Below are 18,112 nucleotides of genomic sequence, written 5' to 3' on the forward strand. Positions count from 1 at the left end.
CCTGTTGTTGGACCTCCAGAGGAACTGGTTGGCTACTAAACAGTCTAGTGGCACCTTTGAGACCAACAAAATTTTCACACAGTTCGCCACTGTGTGAGATGGGATGCTGGACTAGATGGGCTACTGGCCTGTTTCAGCATGTTTTTGGTTAGGCCAAGGCAGCAGCTGTGCTGTGATTTGAACTTGAGTTCCCAGTCATATGAAGAGCCCCGTGGCGCAGTGTTAAAGCTGCAGTACTACAGTCCTAGGCTCTGCTCACGACCTGAGTTCGATCCCCGGTGGAAGCTGGGTTTTCAGGTAGCTGGTTCGAGGTTGACTCAACCTTCCAAAGTCGATAAAATGAGTACCCAGCATGCTGGGGGGAAAGTGTATGACTGGGGAAGGCAATGGCAAACCACCCCGTAAAAAGTCTGCCGTGAAAACGTTGTGAAAGCAACATCACTCCAGAGTTGGAAACGACTGGTGCTTGCTCAGGGGACCTTTCCTTTCCTTTCCCAGTCATAATCTAACTATACAATCACACTAGTGAGTTAGTGAAATGACAGCACCTAGCTAGATTTCTTTTTTAAAAAATCCTTACATGTAGCATATCATTGCTTATGCAACCCAAAGAAACATGTGGCATGTTTGATATAGAACAAGGGTGGCCAAACTTGCTTAACGTAAGAGCCACACAGAATAAACATAAGATTTTTGAGAGCCACAAGACAGGAAGGAAGGCAAATAGACGGGGGAGGAGGAGGGAGAGAGAGGTGGAAAGAAATCAACTTTAACTTTAAATGCATTATCCAAGCTGCCAGTCTAGCTTGGCTTGTCGAAGTGACTTAAAGAGACAATTCATAGAATCATAGAGTTGGAAGGGACCTCCAGGGTAATCTAGTCCAACCCCCTGCACAATGCAGGAAACGCAAATAAAAAGGTAAAGGTAGTCAGTCCCCTGTGCAAGTACCAGTCGTTTCTGACTCTGGGGTGATGCTGATTTCACGTCAGACTTTTTGTGGGGTGGTTTTCCATCCTTCCGAGGTCGATAAATGAGTACCCAGCTTGCTGGGGGGAAAGTGTAAAAAGACTGGGAAAGGCAATGGCAAACCACCCCGTAAAAAAGTCTGCCGTGAAAACGTTGTGAAAGCAACATCACCTCAGAGTTGGAAACGACTGCACAGGGGACCTTTCCTTTCCTTGCCATTGCCTTCCCCAGTCATCTACACTTTCCCCCCCAACAAGCTGGGTATTCCTTTTACTGACTTCGGTAGGATGGAAGGCTGAGTCAACCTGGAGCCGGCTACCTGAACCAGCTTCTGCTGGGACCGTGAGCAAAGAGTTCAGACTGCAGTACTGCAGCTCTACCACTCTGCGCCACAGGGCTCTCTTAACTCACAAATAAAGGTAAAGGTAGCCCCCTGTGCAAGCACCAGTTGTTTTCAACTCTGGGGTGACGTTGCTTTCACAACGTTTTCACGGCACACTTTTTACGGGATGGTTCGCCATTGCTTTCCCCAGTCATCTACACTTTCCCCCCAGCAAGCTGGGTACTCATTTTACTGACCTCGGAAGGATGGAAGGCTGAGTCAACCTGGAGCTGGCTACCTGAACCCAGCTTCCGCCGGGATCGAACTCAGGTCGTGAGCAGAGGGCTCCGACTGCAGTACTGCAGCTTTACCACTCTGCGCCAGGGGGCTCTCTTAACTCACAAACACCTCCCCCTAAATTCACAGGATCCTCATTGCTGTCAGATGGCCATCTAGCCTCTGTTCAAAAACCTCTAAGGAAGGTCCAACAAATGCCTTCTCCAAGTCAGCTGAAGGGGTGGGGTGGGGGGCTTCAAGAGCCCCACTGTATGCGTGAAAGAGCCACAAGCGGCTCCTAAGTCTCAGTTTTGCCACTTCTGATACAGAAAAACAATGCATTTCTGTTCTGAATTGGGCAGGAGCTAGGGAGAGAGAGATTGTATCTAACAATGCAGAATGGAAAAGGAGAAAAGCCCACACATTCCAAAAGGTCACAAAGAGGACGTTGCATCAAGCGGCTATTGTGATGTCACCTTTTGATTTACATGGAACAACAGGGTGGGAGTTATCAAGAACCACGATAACTTCGGAGGCTAGCACAGCTAGAATTTGGTACAGACCGTACAGGGGACGGGACTGAAGCATGGGAGGTATTTTATACAAGCAAAAAAGTCGCTGCAGGTTTCGAGCCCTTTGCACTACCCTAGCTGCCGGCCGGCCTCAACAAGATTTAGGGATTATTCCCGAGCATGGCATATGGACATGAGAAAGAGGGTCACTATGGGAGGGCGGGAGTTTCGATGCTGTTTGCTGCGGTGACCCCATGGGGATCTGAAGGCAAGAGTCGTTCAGAGGTGGTTTGCCACTGCCTTCCTCCACATTTGTTCCTCAGACAGATTTCACAAAACTAAAAAGCCAGAAGGGAGATAGAATCATAGAGTTGGAAGGGACCCCCAGGGTCTTCTAGTCCAACCCCCTGCACAATGCAGGAAGCTCACAAACACCTCCCCCTAAATTCACAGGATAGATGAGTAGCATGTGTGTGCACCTGTACCTATCAAGTCACACCTGACTTATGGTGACTCCGCACCAGGGGTGTCGAACTCATTTGTTATGAAGGCTGGATCTGACATAAACAAAACCTTGTCAGGCCAGGCCAAGCTGGGTCATGTGTGTACCTATTTCCGATTCAGTAGCAGAGATATAAACTTTTTAAAGGACATAAACATGACTAAAGATTTTTTTTTAAAAAAAAACTTAGGGAGGGACGGTGGCTCAGTGGTAGAGCATCTGCTTGTGAAGCAGAAGGTCCCAGGTTCAATCCCAGGCATCTCCAAAAAAAAAAAGGGTCCAGGCAAATAGGTGTGAAAAACCTCAGCTTGAGACCCTGGAGAGCCGCTGCCAGTCTGAGAAGACAATACTGACTTTGATGGACCCAGGGTCTGATTCAGTGGAAGGCAGCTTCATACGTTCATATGTTCAACTTAAAACATGCTTAAAACATTAGCACTTGTTGGTCTTAAAGGTGCTATCTTTGTATTTCTCCCATGGGATCCAAGGAAAGGAAACTCTGGCTCTTTCCTTCCTTTCTTAGGGGGTGGGAGGGGCCTCAACCAATGGAGAAAATCGAGGTTTTGCTCTGTAGCTCCTGTGTGATTGAGCATGCCTTGTAAAGCAAGCTGAGATGCAGAAGGAAGCAAGAGAGAGGGAGAAGGAAGTAGATAAGAGCCAGTTGCTCAGAGAACATAAGAACATAAGAGAAGCCATGTTGGATCAGGCCAATGGCCCGTCCAGTCCAACACTCTGTATCACACAGTGGCCAAATATATATACACACACACACACACTGTAGCTAATAGCCACTGATGGACCTCTGCTCCATATTTTCATCCAATCCCCTCTTGAAGTTGGCTACGCTTGTAGCCGCCACCACCTCCTGTGGCAGTGAATAGAGGCCTGATAGCAGCCCTTTGGGGGGCCTGATTTGGCCCCCAGGCCACATGTTTGACACCCCTGCCATACAGTTTCCAAGACAAGAGATGTACAGAAGTGGTTAAGAATATAAGAGAAGCCATGTTGGATCAGGCCAATGGCTCATTCAGTCCAATACTCTGTGTCACACAGTGGCCAAAACCCAAGTGCCCTCAGGAGGCCTACCAGTAGGCTAGAACTCCAGAAGCCCACTGTGGCCCACAGCACCAAGAATACAAAGCATCGCTGCCCCAGACAGAGAATTCCATCTATATGCTGTGGCTAACAGACACTAATGGACATCTGGTTTGCCACTGCTCGCTTCTGCATTGCAACTCTGGACTTCCCTAGTGGTCTCCCGTCCAAGTACCAACTAGGGCTGACCCAACTTTGCTTCTGAGCAGATCGAGCTCGCCTGAGTTAACCAAGTCAGGGCCAAATCTACCCACAACATGCTAAAAAGAGAATCTGATGCTTCCGCAGTCCAAAAGGAAGCATAAATTATGCAAACCCAGCCACTTTGTTTTAATACAATTTTTCCATGATGTATTCCAGCTTTGCATGTCTCAGGAGAAGATTAGGACCTAGGCAGGATAACAAAAACCCACCTCCAGTCCCTGAAAACCTCATGCATTCACCAATCTCGTCAGCTTCTACTATTTTATCTACATACTTTCAAGGATATCTTTGCAATCATGAGGGCCAGAAACTTGATCTCCACCCTCCCCCCCCCCCCCACAAAAAGGGCACAAATAAATGCAAATTTATTTATTTAATTCAATTTCTAGACCTCATAAGAACATAAGAGAAGCCAATGGTCCATCCAGTCCAACACTCTGTGTCACACAGTGGCCAAAAAAACCAAGTGCCATCAGGAGGTTCACCAGTGGGGCTAGAAGCCCTCCCACTGTGCACCCCCCCCCCCAGCACCAAGAATACAGAGCATCACTGCCCCAGACAGAGTTCCAACAATATGCTGTGGCTAATAGCCCCTGAAGGACCTCTGCTCCATATGTTTATCCAATCCCCTCTTGAAGCTGGCTATGTTTGTAGCCGCCACCAGCTCCTGTGTCAGTGAATTCCAGGTGTTAATCACTCTTTGGGTGAAAAAGGGCTTCCTTTTATCCATTCTAACCCAACTGTTCAGCAATTTCATGGAGTTCTTGTATTGTGAGAAAGGGAGAAAAGGACTTCTTTCTCTACCTTTTCTACCCCATGCATAATCTTGTAAACCTCTCTCATGTCACCCTGCAGGTGACGTTTCTCCAAGCTAAACAGCCCCAAGTGTTTCAACCTTTCTTCATAGGGAAAGTGTTCCAACCCTTGAATTATTCTAGTTGCCCTTTCCTGCACTTTTTCCAATGCTATAATCTTTCTTGAGGTGTGGTGACCAGAATTGTACATAGTATTCCAAATGAGGCCACACCGTCAATTTATACAGGGGCATTATGATACTGGCCTCCCTCCCCTGTGCTGTTTAAGACTGTTTAAAACAGCTAAAACGCAGTTGTGCAATATTTGAAACCTATTTAGAAACAAGTAACACAGCTCACAAAATAGCAATCAGGCAGTTTACAAGTGCTCCCAGAGAATTGTATGTGTGCCCATGGCTTTTTTCTTTAAAGTAGAAAAGGCCCAGCAGGAACTCATTTGCATATTAGACCACACCCCTGACACCACCATTGTTGCCCACAGGGGTTGTTTTGTAGAAAAAGCCCAACAGGAACTCATTTGAATATTAGGCCACACACCCCTGACAGCATCATTGGTTCATGCAGGACTTGTTTTTGTAGAAAAAGCCCAGCAGGGACTCATTTGACTATTAGGCCACACCCCCTGACAGCACCATTTCCCCCCCACGCAGGGCTTGTTTTGTGGAAAAAGCCCAGCAGGAACTCATTTGTATATGACACACCCCATGACACCAAGCCAGCTACAACTGTGTTCCCGCTCAAAAAAAGCCCTGTGTGTGACTGAGTGAATACTAACCCAGTGGGCAAAGCCATCATCAATAGCACAGCATAAAATGGCGCAAAACAGAGGGGAGCAGGGGAGACCGCTGTAATTAGACACCTGCAGGCTCAAACAAAAGCCTGGCAGAACATTTCCAGTTTCCACAGGAAAATGCATTCTGTTCTAATTCTGCAGTTTGTATTGTTTCTGAGCTCCCATGAATCACACGCACTATCCCCAGTATATCAATTCAGACCAATACATCGCTTACTCACTAGTATTACCCTCTGTGCAAAACAGCAGGCTCCACCCCTGACTTGGTTAGCCCTGCTAGCCTGATCTCATCAAATCTTGGAAGTTATGCAGGGTTGGCCTTGGCTAGTATTTAGATGGGAGGCCTCCCAAGGAACACCAAAGTCGTAATGTGGAGGAAGGCTATGACAAACCACCTCTGAACGTCTCTTGCCTTCAAAACCCTATGGCGGGGTGGCCAACGGTAGCTCTCCAGATGTTTTTTTGCCTACAACTCCCATCAGCCCCAGCCATTGGCCATGCTGGCAGGGGCTGATGGGAGTTGTAGGCAAAAAAAACATCTGGAGAGCTGCCGTTGGCTACCCCTGCACTATGGCAAGGGTGTCAAACATGCAGCCTGTTTCCCTCCAAACCCCTTGCTATCCAATCAGAGGGACAGAGGGGATCCTGGGAGATCAAGGTTTTTCCCAGTAACTCCTAAGCAGGCTTCCCTGGGGCCTGCAGGCCTCACTAGGCCTAGGATCATGACAGGGAGGAAGGGGGAAGAGGAAGAGCTTGCTTTTCCAGGCTCTCTCAATCACACAGGAGAGCTACTAAGCCAAGCCCTCTTTTCCTTCTATTGGCTGACACTCCCCCTCCCCTTGGTCCCCTGGGGACGGAGGGAAAGAGCCCGAGCTTCCTTTGCCCAGTTCTCTTGATCCCACAGGAGAGATACAAAGAAAGCACCTTTATTTTTTTTTTTTAAAGAAAGCACCTCTATGTCCTTTATAAAGCTTGTATCTCCGTTTCCTGCCATTTTATGACACACACGGCCCGGCCTGAGAAGGTCTCATTTATGTCAGATCCAGCCCACATAACTAAATGAGTCTGACATCCCTGCCCTACGGGGTCACCATAAGGAAGCTCGAGTTCAGTGGCACCTTTAAGGCCAACAAAGTTTTATTCAAGGTATGAGGAAGTGTGCGTGCACATGAAAGCTCATATCTTGCATAAAACTTTGTGGCCTTAAAAGTGCCACTGGACTCTAGCTTTGTTCTACCGCAGGGGTGGCCAACGATAGCTCTCCAGATGTTTTTTGCCTACAACTCCCATCAGCCCCAGTCAGCATGGCCAATGGCTGGGGCTGATGGGAGTTGTAGGCAAAAAACATCTGGAGAGCTACCATTGGCCACCCGTTCTACTGCTTTAGACTAACACAGCTGCCCGCAGGGGACACCATGAGCCAGCTTCCAGTGTCCTGGCCCCACTGATGGACCCCCTGATGGTGCCTGGTTTTTTTGGCCACTGTGTGACAGAATGTTGCACTGGATGGGCCACTGGCCTGATCAAACATGGCTACTATGGCAGTGACTTGGTGGCAAATAAATAAATTAATACTGATATTTATACACTGTGTGAAACAAACTCTAGCTCCAATTATTCTGTCTCTGGAAAGATCCTTCCCTGTTTTGCTACCAGAGATTTCCTGCAACTAGCAATGTCAGGAATGGAATCTGGGTCTCACCCACACAGATCATACGCTTGACCCACTGTCTTACAATTCTCTTGATCATTCTATCATCTGTAGGAGAAAAAAACAAGAACAGATGCGCCAGTATGAGATTTTTTTAAAAAACAACAACAACAGGTGATGGGGCCCTGAAAAAGCTATTCAGGAACATCATTTCAGAAAACAAAACAAAACACAGCATCTCTGTAAACATAGAGAAGAAGAAAATAAAAAAGAAGAAATTTAACTGAATATTTAAATCTATACCCCACCCTATCCCGCAAGCGGGCTCAAGGCGGCTTACAACAGATTGGATTTATACCCCATCCTTCACTACCCAAAGGCATCTCAGAGCAGTTTACAGTCTCCTTTCCCTTATCCTCTCCACAACAGACACCCTGTGAGGTAGATGGAGCTGAGAGAGCCCTCCCAGAACTCTTGAGCAGAACAGCTTTGAGAGAACTTGTGACTGACCCAAGGTCACATCAGCAGGTACGTGTGGAGGAGTGAGGAATCAAACCTGGTTCTCTCAGATTAGAGTCTGCACACTTTTAACCACTACACCAAACTGGGTTATTTGGCTCACGACAGGAAGAACAGCCTTATTTCTGAACATGGCCACCTGACTTATTAAAAACAGCCATTTTAAAAATCCTTTGCTGAGGAACTGCGTGTCTCTTTCCTCCAGCTGCAACCCTCCAAGTCAATCAGCTCTGACCTGGGCAGGCCAGGCTAACCTGTTAAGGAATCTTAGAAGTTAAGTAGGGACAGTCCTGAGCCCGCTTCGGTGGGGTAGGGCAGGATATAAATCGAATGAAATAAATAAAATTAAAAAAAATATTTGGATGGGAGACCTCCAAGAAAGTCCAAGGGTTGCTAGATTTAGATTTATTAGATTTATATCCTGCCCTCCCCGCCAAAGCAGGCTCAGGGCAGCTCACAAACAATAAAATCACAATAAAACAATTCAACCATAGAATAGAATCATAGAGTTCGAAGGGACCTCTGGGTCATCTAGTCCAACCCCTGCACAATGCAGGAACCCACAAACACTTCCCCCTAAATTCACAGGATCCTCATTGCAATCAGATGGCCATCTAGCCTCTGTTTAAAAACCTCCAAGGAAGGAGAACCCACCACCTCCCAAGGAGGAAGCCTGTTCCGCTGAGGAACCGCTCTAATGGTCAGGAAGTTGTTCCTAATGTTGAGCCGGAAACTCTTTTGATTTAATTTCAACCCACTGGTTCTGATCCTACCTTTTGGGGCCACAGAAAACAATTCCACACCATTCTCTATAGGACAACCCTTCAAGTACTTGAAGATGGTGATCATATCACTTCTCAGCTGCCTCCTCTCCAGGCTAAACATCCCCAGCTCCTTCAACCTTTCCTCATAGGACTTGGTCTCCAGACCCCTCACCATCTTCGTTGCCCTCCCCTGGACCTGTTCCAGCTTGTCTATATCCTTCTCAAATTGTGGTGCCCAAAACTGAACACAATACTCCAGGGGAGGTCTTACCAGAGCAGAGTAAAGCGATACCATCACATCACGTGATCTGGACACTATACTTCTGTTGATACAGCCCAAATTTGCATTTGCCTTTTTAGCCACCGCATCACACTGCTGACTCATGTTCAGCATATGATTCACTAAGACCCCTAGATCCTTTTCGCACATACTACTGCTAAGACAAGTCTCCCCCATCCTATAACCATGCATTGGATTTTTCCTACCTAAATGCAGAACTTTACATTTATTTCCATTAAAATTCATTTTATTGATTTTAGCTCAGTTTTCCAGCCTGTAAAGGTCATCCTGTATCCTGTTTCTGTCCATATCAGTTGCCTCAACTCCTTCCAAACATCCCCCAGCTGGTATAAGATAAATGGGGCAACAGCGTTATCTCATCAGGGTACCTGCAGCAGAGATGGATATGGGGTGGATCCATATTAGTTACATACAGAAGTAGGCAATGGCAAACTACCACCATTCCTCTCTTGCCTTGAAAAAGAAGAGGAGACTGGATTTATACCCCACCCTTCACTAGGAGTCTCAGAGCGAGTTACAATCTCCTTCCCCTTCCCACAACAGACACCCTGTGAGGTAAGTGGGGTTGAGGAGAGCTCTTTTGAGAACTGCTCTTGAGAAAGCAGCTCTTTCAAGAACTACGACTGGCCCAAAGTCACTCAGGAGGTGCGTATGAAGGAGTGGGGAATCAAACCTGGTTCGGTTCTCCAGCTGTGCTGGTTACCAATTGAGTACCGGATCTGGTTCAAGGTTTTGGTTCCGACCTTCAAAGCCCTGAACGGTCTGGGACCAGCATATCTGAGAGACAGCCTCTTCTTGTATACCCCCTGGAGAGCCTTATGCTCCATGGATCAATATCTGCTGGTAATCCGTGGCCCAAAAGAAGTCCACTTTGCCTCAACCAGGGCCAGGGCATTCTCTGTCCTGGCCCCTACCTGGTGGAACAAGCTCCCATTGGAGATTAGGCCCCTGCAGGGACTGTTGCAAGTTCCGCAGGGCCTGTAAGACAGAGCCAAGCATTCAGCTGAGGCGGTGGACATTTTGTTATTGTGTGGCCTCTCGGCTGCAGGGGCCCTGATGAAATAACTCTGTTGACCCACTTTTCTTATACCAGCTGGGGGATGTATGGAAGGAGTGGAGGCAACTGATACCACCAACTGCAGAATTGGGAGTTTATTCTTATCGTTTTTAGATTGTTATACTGTTTTATTATATCTACCTGTTTTTAACCTTGTATTATTAACTGTTGTTACCTACTCAGAGCCCATTTGGGAAAGGGCGGACTTTAAATTCAAAAGAATAAATAAATACAACCCATACACTTAACCACTACACAGAACTGTCTCTCTCTTCAGGGTCAGCAAAAATTGGCTTTGACTTGACAGCACTTTCCACCATGACCAGGATAAATTACCGTCTACCCTGGCACATAACACTGGCCATGTTTTTTGCCTCGAAACTGTGGCAGCTGACTGTAGGTCAATAGATTTAAGCAAGGCTTTTTTTGAGCAAGAATGCACAGGAACACAGTTCCAGCTGGCTTGGTGTCAGGGGTGTGTGGTCTAATATACAAATGAGTTCCTGCTGGGCTTTTTCTACAAAAAAGCTCTGTGTGAAATGATGGGGATACTGGGGTGTGTGGTTCAATATGCAAATGAGTTCCTGCTGGGCTTTTTCTACCGCAAAAGCCCTGGGTTGAAGCACCAGTTTGAATCCAATGGGATTTTAGAAAACATATCCCAATGAATTCCTGTTGGCTTTACAGCTCTAGTTACATAATGGCTTTCGGACCCTTTTCGACACTCATCTGGGATTTAATTTAAAATATTAGCCACCTTTCTACCTTATGGGAACTCAAGGCAACTTACGACGTAACGAAAAACAAAATACAAAGAAGGACAAGCCACCGAGATTCGATTATATGACTGCCGTGCTACATTACAGTATTAGAAGCCTTCCCCGGCAAGCACAAGAGTTTATGAAGAAATTCTTATATTATTGGTTGGCTGTTATACTGTGACAAACGAATTCAATCGCTGTTCAGCTGTATTATGTCATTCCGAAGCTTTGTACTGGGAACAATATATGAAATTGTTCATGTAATGTAGTTGGTTTGTTGGTTTACATCAGCGGATAATGTTATTACAGATGAAAAGCAATAGATTTAAAAATGTAATGCATAGTATGTAACGTTGTGTCTATGGATGAGATGCAATTGATATAATATAAACAGGTTCATTTTTTATTACATTAAATTCATTAATTGTTTATTTAAATTCCTTATTATTTTTGCAAACCTCTCCTCACGTTGGTTGTTCTTTTTGCATTTCGCTTGAACACTGTGTTTCCGATATTTGCTAGGGTTAGGCATCAGATTCACAGGAGCTCACAGGAGCATAGCTCCTGAACCTTTCTGAGATTTCCCCCTCTTCCTTCCCACCTACCTGCCTTGTCCACTGAATAGTAGGTGCAGCCGCATAACAATCCCTGGATTAGGAAAGCGGGCAGCCAACCAGCCACCTGGGGCTTTGCCACACCCCCAACAGCCCTCATTAACCCCTGGAGAAGCCCGCACCACCCTTTCTCCACTTCTTATGTGATTTGGGGTGGCAGGCGGCTTGCTAGTCTTTTGACTGGGGGGAGTGCGGCCCAGGAGAGCCCCAGGCAAGCGAGGCCTGCTTGGCTGGGGTGTGCGTGTGTGGCATATGCTAATGAGCTCTGCCACCTATTTTTCTACAAAAGGACCCCTGGCTATGGTCAAATACAGACACTCTTTAAAGATAAAAGTGTTCTTCTACGTGGAGGACAATCTTCAGCCAATTTAACTGGTACGATACTCCATCATGTTTCTAGGATGAACAGTAATCTTTTTTAAGAATTTGAGATCTGCACCATTATCTCTGGGTTCCCTCTTCCCGGTTTTAACACAGGGGAGACTTCTGGGTTCAGATCTTCACCTTGCCACGAAACTCAGTTTCTTACAGCCTAGCCTCCTTCACAGGGTTATTGCCAACAGGGGGTTTTTTTTGCAGCAGAAACTCCTTCGCATATTAGGCCACACACCCCGGATGTAGCCAATCATCCAAGAGCTTACAGGGCTCTTAGTGCAGGACCTATTGTAAGCCCCAGGAGGATTGCCTACATCAGGAGTGTGTGGCTTAATATGCAAAGGAGTTTCTACTACAAAAAAAAGCCCTGGTCGCCAGAATGAAAACAGGACCAATGTGCTACCTTTTGGGGGAAGCTTCCAGAGAAGCCCCTCACACCGTAGCCTGAACCCAAGAATTTATTTATGAAACGTATATTCTTTCTGCCCAGTCAGAGCTGCCAAAGCAGCAGTAGAAGCAAAACATTAGGAAACTCATCATTAAAAATACAAATAAAACAAAAAATAAGACACATACCTAAAAAACACTATCCCAGCCATCAAAACATAGGGCACAGACAGAGGGAATGGCCAGATGATATAGAAATTTTCACCTGCTGTTGGGAGATAGTGATGTCAGGGAAATATGAATGTCCCTGAGAGTGGTGTTCTATAAGTTTGGTGTTACGATCCGTCATTGCCCTCCATCTAAACCAAGGGTGGCCAAACTGTGGCTCTTTCACCCTTACTGTGTGGCTCTCAAAGCCCCCACTGCCCTATTGGCTGGCTTGGAGGTGGCAGTTCTCTCTTTAAACCTATCCTCTAAGCCAAGTCAGATGGCGGCTTGCAGAATGCATTTATAGTTAAAGTTGCTTTCTTTCTACCTCTCCTTCCCCCGTCCCTCCCACATCTCCTTTCCTTCCCTCCCACTGCTTCCTTCCATCTTGCGGCTCTCAAACATCTGACTTTCATGTCTTGTGGCTCTCAAATATCTGATGTTTATTCTCTGTGGCTCTTATACTAAGCAAGTTTGGTCAACCCTGGTCTAAAGCCATAAAATTACTGCAGCAGTCAGTTATGTTTGCACAGGAGTAGCTGCAGCTAAAAGGGCAATTAAAACGATTAAGGGGATGGAACACTATCCATATGAAGACAGGTTAAAGAGGTTATGGCTTTTTAGTTTGGAGAGACAATGACTGAGAGGGTGACATGATACAGGTCTACAGAATTATGCATAGGATAGAGAAGGTAGAGAACTTTTCTCCCTTTCTCACAATACAGGAACTGGGGGGGGGGGGGCTCAATGAAATTGATGAGCAATAGGTTTAGAAGAAGATGATGATATTGGATTTATATCCCGCCCTCCACTCCGAAGAGTCTCAGAGCGGCTCACAATCTCCTTTACCTTCCTCCCCCACAACAGACACCCTGTGAGGTGGGTGGGGCTGGAGAGGGCTCTCACAGCAGCTGCCCTTTCAAGGACAACCTCTGCCAGAGCTATGGCTGACCCAAGGCCATTCCAGCAGGTGCAAGTGGAGGAGTGGGGAATCAAACCCGGTTAGAACAAATAAAAGGAAACACATCTTCACCCAAAGAGTAATTAACATGAGGAATTAACTGCTATAGGAAGTAGTGGCAGCTACAAGTACAGACAACTTCCAGAGGGGATTCGATAAACATATGGAGGAGAAGTCCATCAATGGCTATTAGCCATAAGGTATAAATGGAACAGTCTGTGTGGGGCAGGGATGCTCTGTATTCTTGGTGGTTGAGGGGGGCGACAGTGGGAGGGCTTCTGGCCTTGCTAGTAGACCTCCTGATCATAGAATCATAGAGTTGGAAGGGACCTCCAGGGTCATCTAGTTCAACCCCCTGCACAATGCAGGAAACTCACAAATACCTCCCCCTAAATTCACAGGATCTTCATTGCTATCAGATGGCCAGCTAGCCTCCGTTTAAAAACCTCTAAGGAAGGAGAGCCCACCAACTCCCGAGGAAGACTGTTCCACTGAGGAACTGCTCTAACGGTCAGGAAGTTCTTCCTAATGCTGAGCTGGAAACTTTTGATTTAATTTCAACCCATGGGTTCTGGTCCTACCTTCTGGGGCCACAGAAAACAATTCCACACCCTCCTCTATATGGCAGCCCTTCAAGTACAAGTGATGGAACCATATATTTTTTTTGTCACTGTGTGCAGCACTGGATGGACTAGTGGCCTGATCCAACTTGGCTTCTCTTATGTTCTTACATAGGTAGTTCTTAAGGTATGCTGGTCCCAAACCATACAGAACTTTAAAGGGCAGTGCCAACACCCTGAATTGTGCCCAGAAACGGAGTGGGAGCCAATGAAGACAGGCCAAGATGATCCCTACGACCTGTCAGCCAACCGGCTGCAGCGTTCTGCACTGACTGAAGTGTCCAAAGGCAGCCCCATGTAGAGTGCATCACAGAAGTCTAATCTAGATGTAACCAAGGCACCGACCACACGGGACAGATCTTTCCTGCCCAAGATGGCCACCTGACAAACCAATAGCAATCGCTCCTGGCTATAGATGCCTCCTGTGTATCCAGCAGCAGGCCCAAACTATGGACCTACTCCTTCAAGGGACATGGCAATCCCATCCAGAACATTTTAAATCCAGTGTGAATGGCTCCACTTTCTTTTAAACAGAGCTTAAACAGCTTGGCTAATCTCTGGGCAACAGCAGTGCACTGGTCTAACCAGTGCCCATGATTCCACACTCACAAATACAACCCAAGCTGTTCTTTTTAACAGGTACCTCTGTCTGCTCAACATACGCAAGCCCACTACGGGGACTGATTCAGCAGGGAATCAAAAAGCTTTAATCAACAGCTCTGCTAGGACTGAAAGATGTATCCCAAGGCCAACACCAGTGAAGCATCCTAAAGGCAAAACCAGCAGTTATACTCCAACTCTGGAGCAGGTATCATGCAAGAAGGGAATTGTAAGCAGAGGGGTCTCTCTGTTTTCAGACTCTGTACTACAGGGGCATAAAAAAGAAAAAAGAAGGGAGGTTAAGGAGATTGGAGGAAAGAAAGAAAAGGGGCACAGAGACTCCTCCATAAAGAGCATCTAAGAAACGCTTTAGTCCACCAAGCTTCTTCCAACTACCGTTTCTTGACCTCTATCCCAATTACATAAGAGAGAGATGAAACTTCCTGCAGAACCAGAGTTTTACACTCACCTACCTTTTGTACAAACCTCTACTAATCATCTCAGATTTGCCTCCAGTTTGGGAGATCCACAACAATGCCAAGAAATCCAGGGACACTCGGCAAAGATGTAGACCAAGGCCGGCCAAACTTGCTTAACATAAGAGCCACAAAAAATAAGTGTCAGATGTTTGAGAGCCACAAGGAAGGAAGGCAGGAAAATAGATGGGGGAGGGAGAGGTAGAAAGAAAGCAATTTTAACTTTAAATGCATTCTCCAAGCTGCTGGCTGCCTTGGAGAAGGGACTTAAAGAGAGAAATGCCTTCTTCAATTTGGCCAACAGGGTGGGGGGTGGAGGCTCCAAGAGCTGCACAATATGTGTGAAAGAGCCACATGTGGCTTCCAAGCCTCAGTTTGGCCACCCCTGATGTAGACTGACACTCCTAACTTCAGGTTAATATCTTGGGTCTAGGGGGTCAGGAGCCCTCCCCATTTTAGGCTGCCTTGGAGGATTTTTTGTTTTAAAGCGTAGTGGCTTTTATGGCAACCTTCACAGATTTCCTCTGTATATCTTTCCTCTGTATATCCTTTTCTAGGGTTATCACAATGTCCTGTCAGTCTGTCTTTAGCAGCAGAAAAAAGAGACCAACAAAATTTGTGGCAGGGTACGAGCTTTCACAAGCCACGAAACCTCATACCTGGCCACAAATTGTTAGCCCTTAAGGTGGCACTGGGCTCTTGTTCTTTTCTAGTGTTATCGAAGTGAGGAACATTTTAAAAAAATGAACACGTATAGAGAAGTGAAACTTCCATGTAAAAAAGGTTAAGATTGCCTCCGTATAAATATACAGCGCTGTGAAGTATAAAGAAGCGCACACCAGATCCAAGGAGGCATCCGGAAAACAATAACCAGCAGTGTTCCCTCGAAGTTGAGTTAGTGTGGGCTAGCTCACTCACGGTTTTTTAGCCTCCGGCTCACACATTTTTGTCTCAAGAAAAATGGCCCCAGGACAAACTCATTTATGCGGTCGCTCACAACTTTAATGCCAGCAGCTCGCAAAGTAAACTTTTTGCTCACAGGACCCCGCAGCTTAGAGGGAATACTGATAACCAGATGTAAAAACGCACACACTCCTTTTTTAAAACATCGCACCTGCACCGTTTAAAAGAGCAGCAACCACCACTGTTCTTTGCAACCTGCAGGAAAAGAACTCTAGAAGCGATGGCAAGGTTACAGAGGTAAGTAAGCATCCCTCCAGCTAAAAAGCAGAAGTGGATAAACTTTAACAAAAAAAAATCGCCTTTCCCTGTGCAAACAAGGAGCAACGGTCATAAGACAAAGAGAGCCTCTTTACAACCCGCAGGAAAAAAAACAACCTTGGAAGGAGTATACCAGGCTCTTTCACACATATTGTGTGGCTCTCAAAGCCCCCACTTGGAGAAAGCATTTGTCTCTTTGAATCACTTCCCAAAGTCAAGCCAGCCAGTGGCTTGGAAAATGCATTTAAAGTTGCTTTCTTTCCCCCTCCCTTATCTATTTCCCTCGCTTCCAACATCTGACGTTCGAGTCTTACGGCTCTCAAACATCTGATGTTTATTCTATGCGGCTCTTATGCTAAGCAAGTTTGGCCAGCCCTGGAGTATGCCAAAGCGAGGGGAACAAGAGCGGAGCGGGCATCTTTCAGAACCAGGCATTGCTGCCCATGTTCCCTCAAAGCTGCGGAGCCTTGTGAGCGGAAATCCTACTCCGTGAGGTTACTGGCGTTAAAGCTGTGAGCCACTAGCATCAGAGTTGTGAGTGGCTGGCATTCGAGCTGTGAGCTCCTGCACCAATGAGTTTGCTCTGGGGCCATTTCCCCTGAGCTGAGACCAAAAGGTGTGAGCCAGAGGCTAAAAAACTGTGAGCCAACTCAGCTTAGAGGGAACAACCAGGCCTTGGATTCAGCCGGCATTCGGGCTGTAAGCTCCTGCACCAATGAGTTTGCTCTGGGGCCATTTCCCCTGAGCTGAGACCAAAAGGTGTGAGCCAGAGGCTAAAAAACTGTGAGCCAGCTCACGCCAGCTCAGCTTAGAGGGAACACCCAGGCCTTGGATTCAGCCGGCATTCGGGCTGTGAGCTCCTGCACCAATGAGTTTGCTCTGGGGCCATTTCCCCTGAGTTGAGACCAAAAGGTGTGAGCCAGAGGCTAAAAAACTGTGAGCCGGCTCACGCCAACTCAGCTTAGAGGGAACACCCAGGCCTCGGATTCAGCAGGAGCTCACAGGAGCGGAGCCCCTGAACCTTTCTGGGGGTTCCCCCTCTTTTCCTCGCCTACCTACCTTCTCCACAGAAGAGCGGGCGCACCTGCATAACAATCCCTGGATGAGCTCCCACCACCTCTTTTTCTACAAAACGACCCCAAGCCGCTGCCCATTCTCTTTTTGCAAAGCCCAGAAGCCTGGTCCAGCCAGCCCCGCCGCCCCGCAAGGGACCCCGGCGTCCTTGCCGCCCCTCACCTTTGCCTCTGGGCTTCCAAAGGGAAGGCTCCTCCGGCGGCGGCCTGGGTGGGGCTCAGCAGCCCTTGGGCGGCGGCGGCGGCAGCAGCGATGCCAGGCTTGGGGGTGCCCGCCAGGACCCCGGCTAGGGCGGCGGGGGAGACGGCGGCGGGGGTGGCGGGGCTGCCGAGCAGCAGCTGGGGCAGGAGAGCGGCGGCGGCGGCGCCCAGTCCCCGCGCAGGGTCCAGCTCAGCGGAGGGCAGCAGGAGCCCCTGGGCCGGGGGTCCGTTGGGGGCCAGCCCCAGGCGAGGACCGGGCTCGGCGGCGGGAATTGCATCTTCGTCCGGCGGCCGCGGCGGCTGCTCGGCGGGGGCCGAGGCGGAGGAGGGCGGCCGCGGCGGCAATTGCTGCTGCTTCTCCGAGGCCAGCAAAGGCGGCCGCCCGTCCAGGGAGATGTTGTTGAGGAAGAAGAGGGCGGCCTGCCTCCGTCTCGAGTCTCCGCCTCGCTTCCTGGCGGCGGCCGGCGGCGGCTCCTTGGGCGGCTGGTCGGTGGGAGAGCCGCACGCAGCCGCAGCCATTCTGGCTCAGCCCGGCTTCCCCGGGTGGAGCTGCCTCGCCTTCCCTCTTCTGCCCAAGCCCAAAGGCCGCGCAGGAAAAGCAGCCCGCACGCCCATTGGCCGCGTCGCGCCGGTATGGAAATATGGAACGCCCGGCGACGGCGCTCATTGGCTCGCGGCAGCCTCCCATTGTCTAGGCCGGCCTTTGGGCCACGCCCCCCCCGTCCGCCAGCTACTCGCCGGGTTTCTTCCTTTCTGTCTTTGTAAAGGAATCGACGGCGACTGGGTCCTAAAGGCCGCCGGGTCAGAACCGGGAAGTCACAAATCATCAACAAAAGGG

At 48.1% G+C, this 18,112-nt stretch overlaps 1 protein-coding gene and 1 non-coding gene across 2 annotated transcripts in view; one reads left to right on the plus strand and one right to left on the minus strand.

Annotated features, from left to right (window-relative positions):
- CABLES2 (Cdk5 and Abl enzyme substrate 2) overlaps positions 1-17,793 on the minus strand; it is a 108,846-nt gene extending 91,053 nt beyond the window's left edge. The window contains exon 1 of the mRNA XM_060232935.1: positions 17,237-17,793. Within this exon, the coding sequence (XP_060088918.1) occupies positions 17,237-17,793 (557 nt within the window). The remainder of the gene's footprint in view (positions 1-17,236) is intronic.
- Positions 2,778-2,844, plus strand: TRNAH-GUG (transfer RNA histidin (anticodon GUG)). The gene has a single exon. It is a non-coding gene; the product is annotated as a tRNA-His (tRNA).
- Positions 17,794-18,112: the final 319 nt, after the last annotated feature.

The sequence above is a fragment of the Heteronotia binoei genome, chromosome 2, assembly GCF_032191835.1.
Source record: "Heteronotia binoei isolate CCM8104 ecotype False Entrance Well chromosome 2, APGP_CSIRO_Hbin_v1, whole genome shotgun sequence".
In the NCBI taxonomy this organism is placed as follows: Eukaryota; Metazoa; Chordata; class Lepidosauria; order Squamata; family Gekkonidae; genus Heteronotia; species Heteronotia binoei.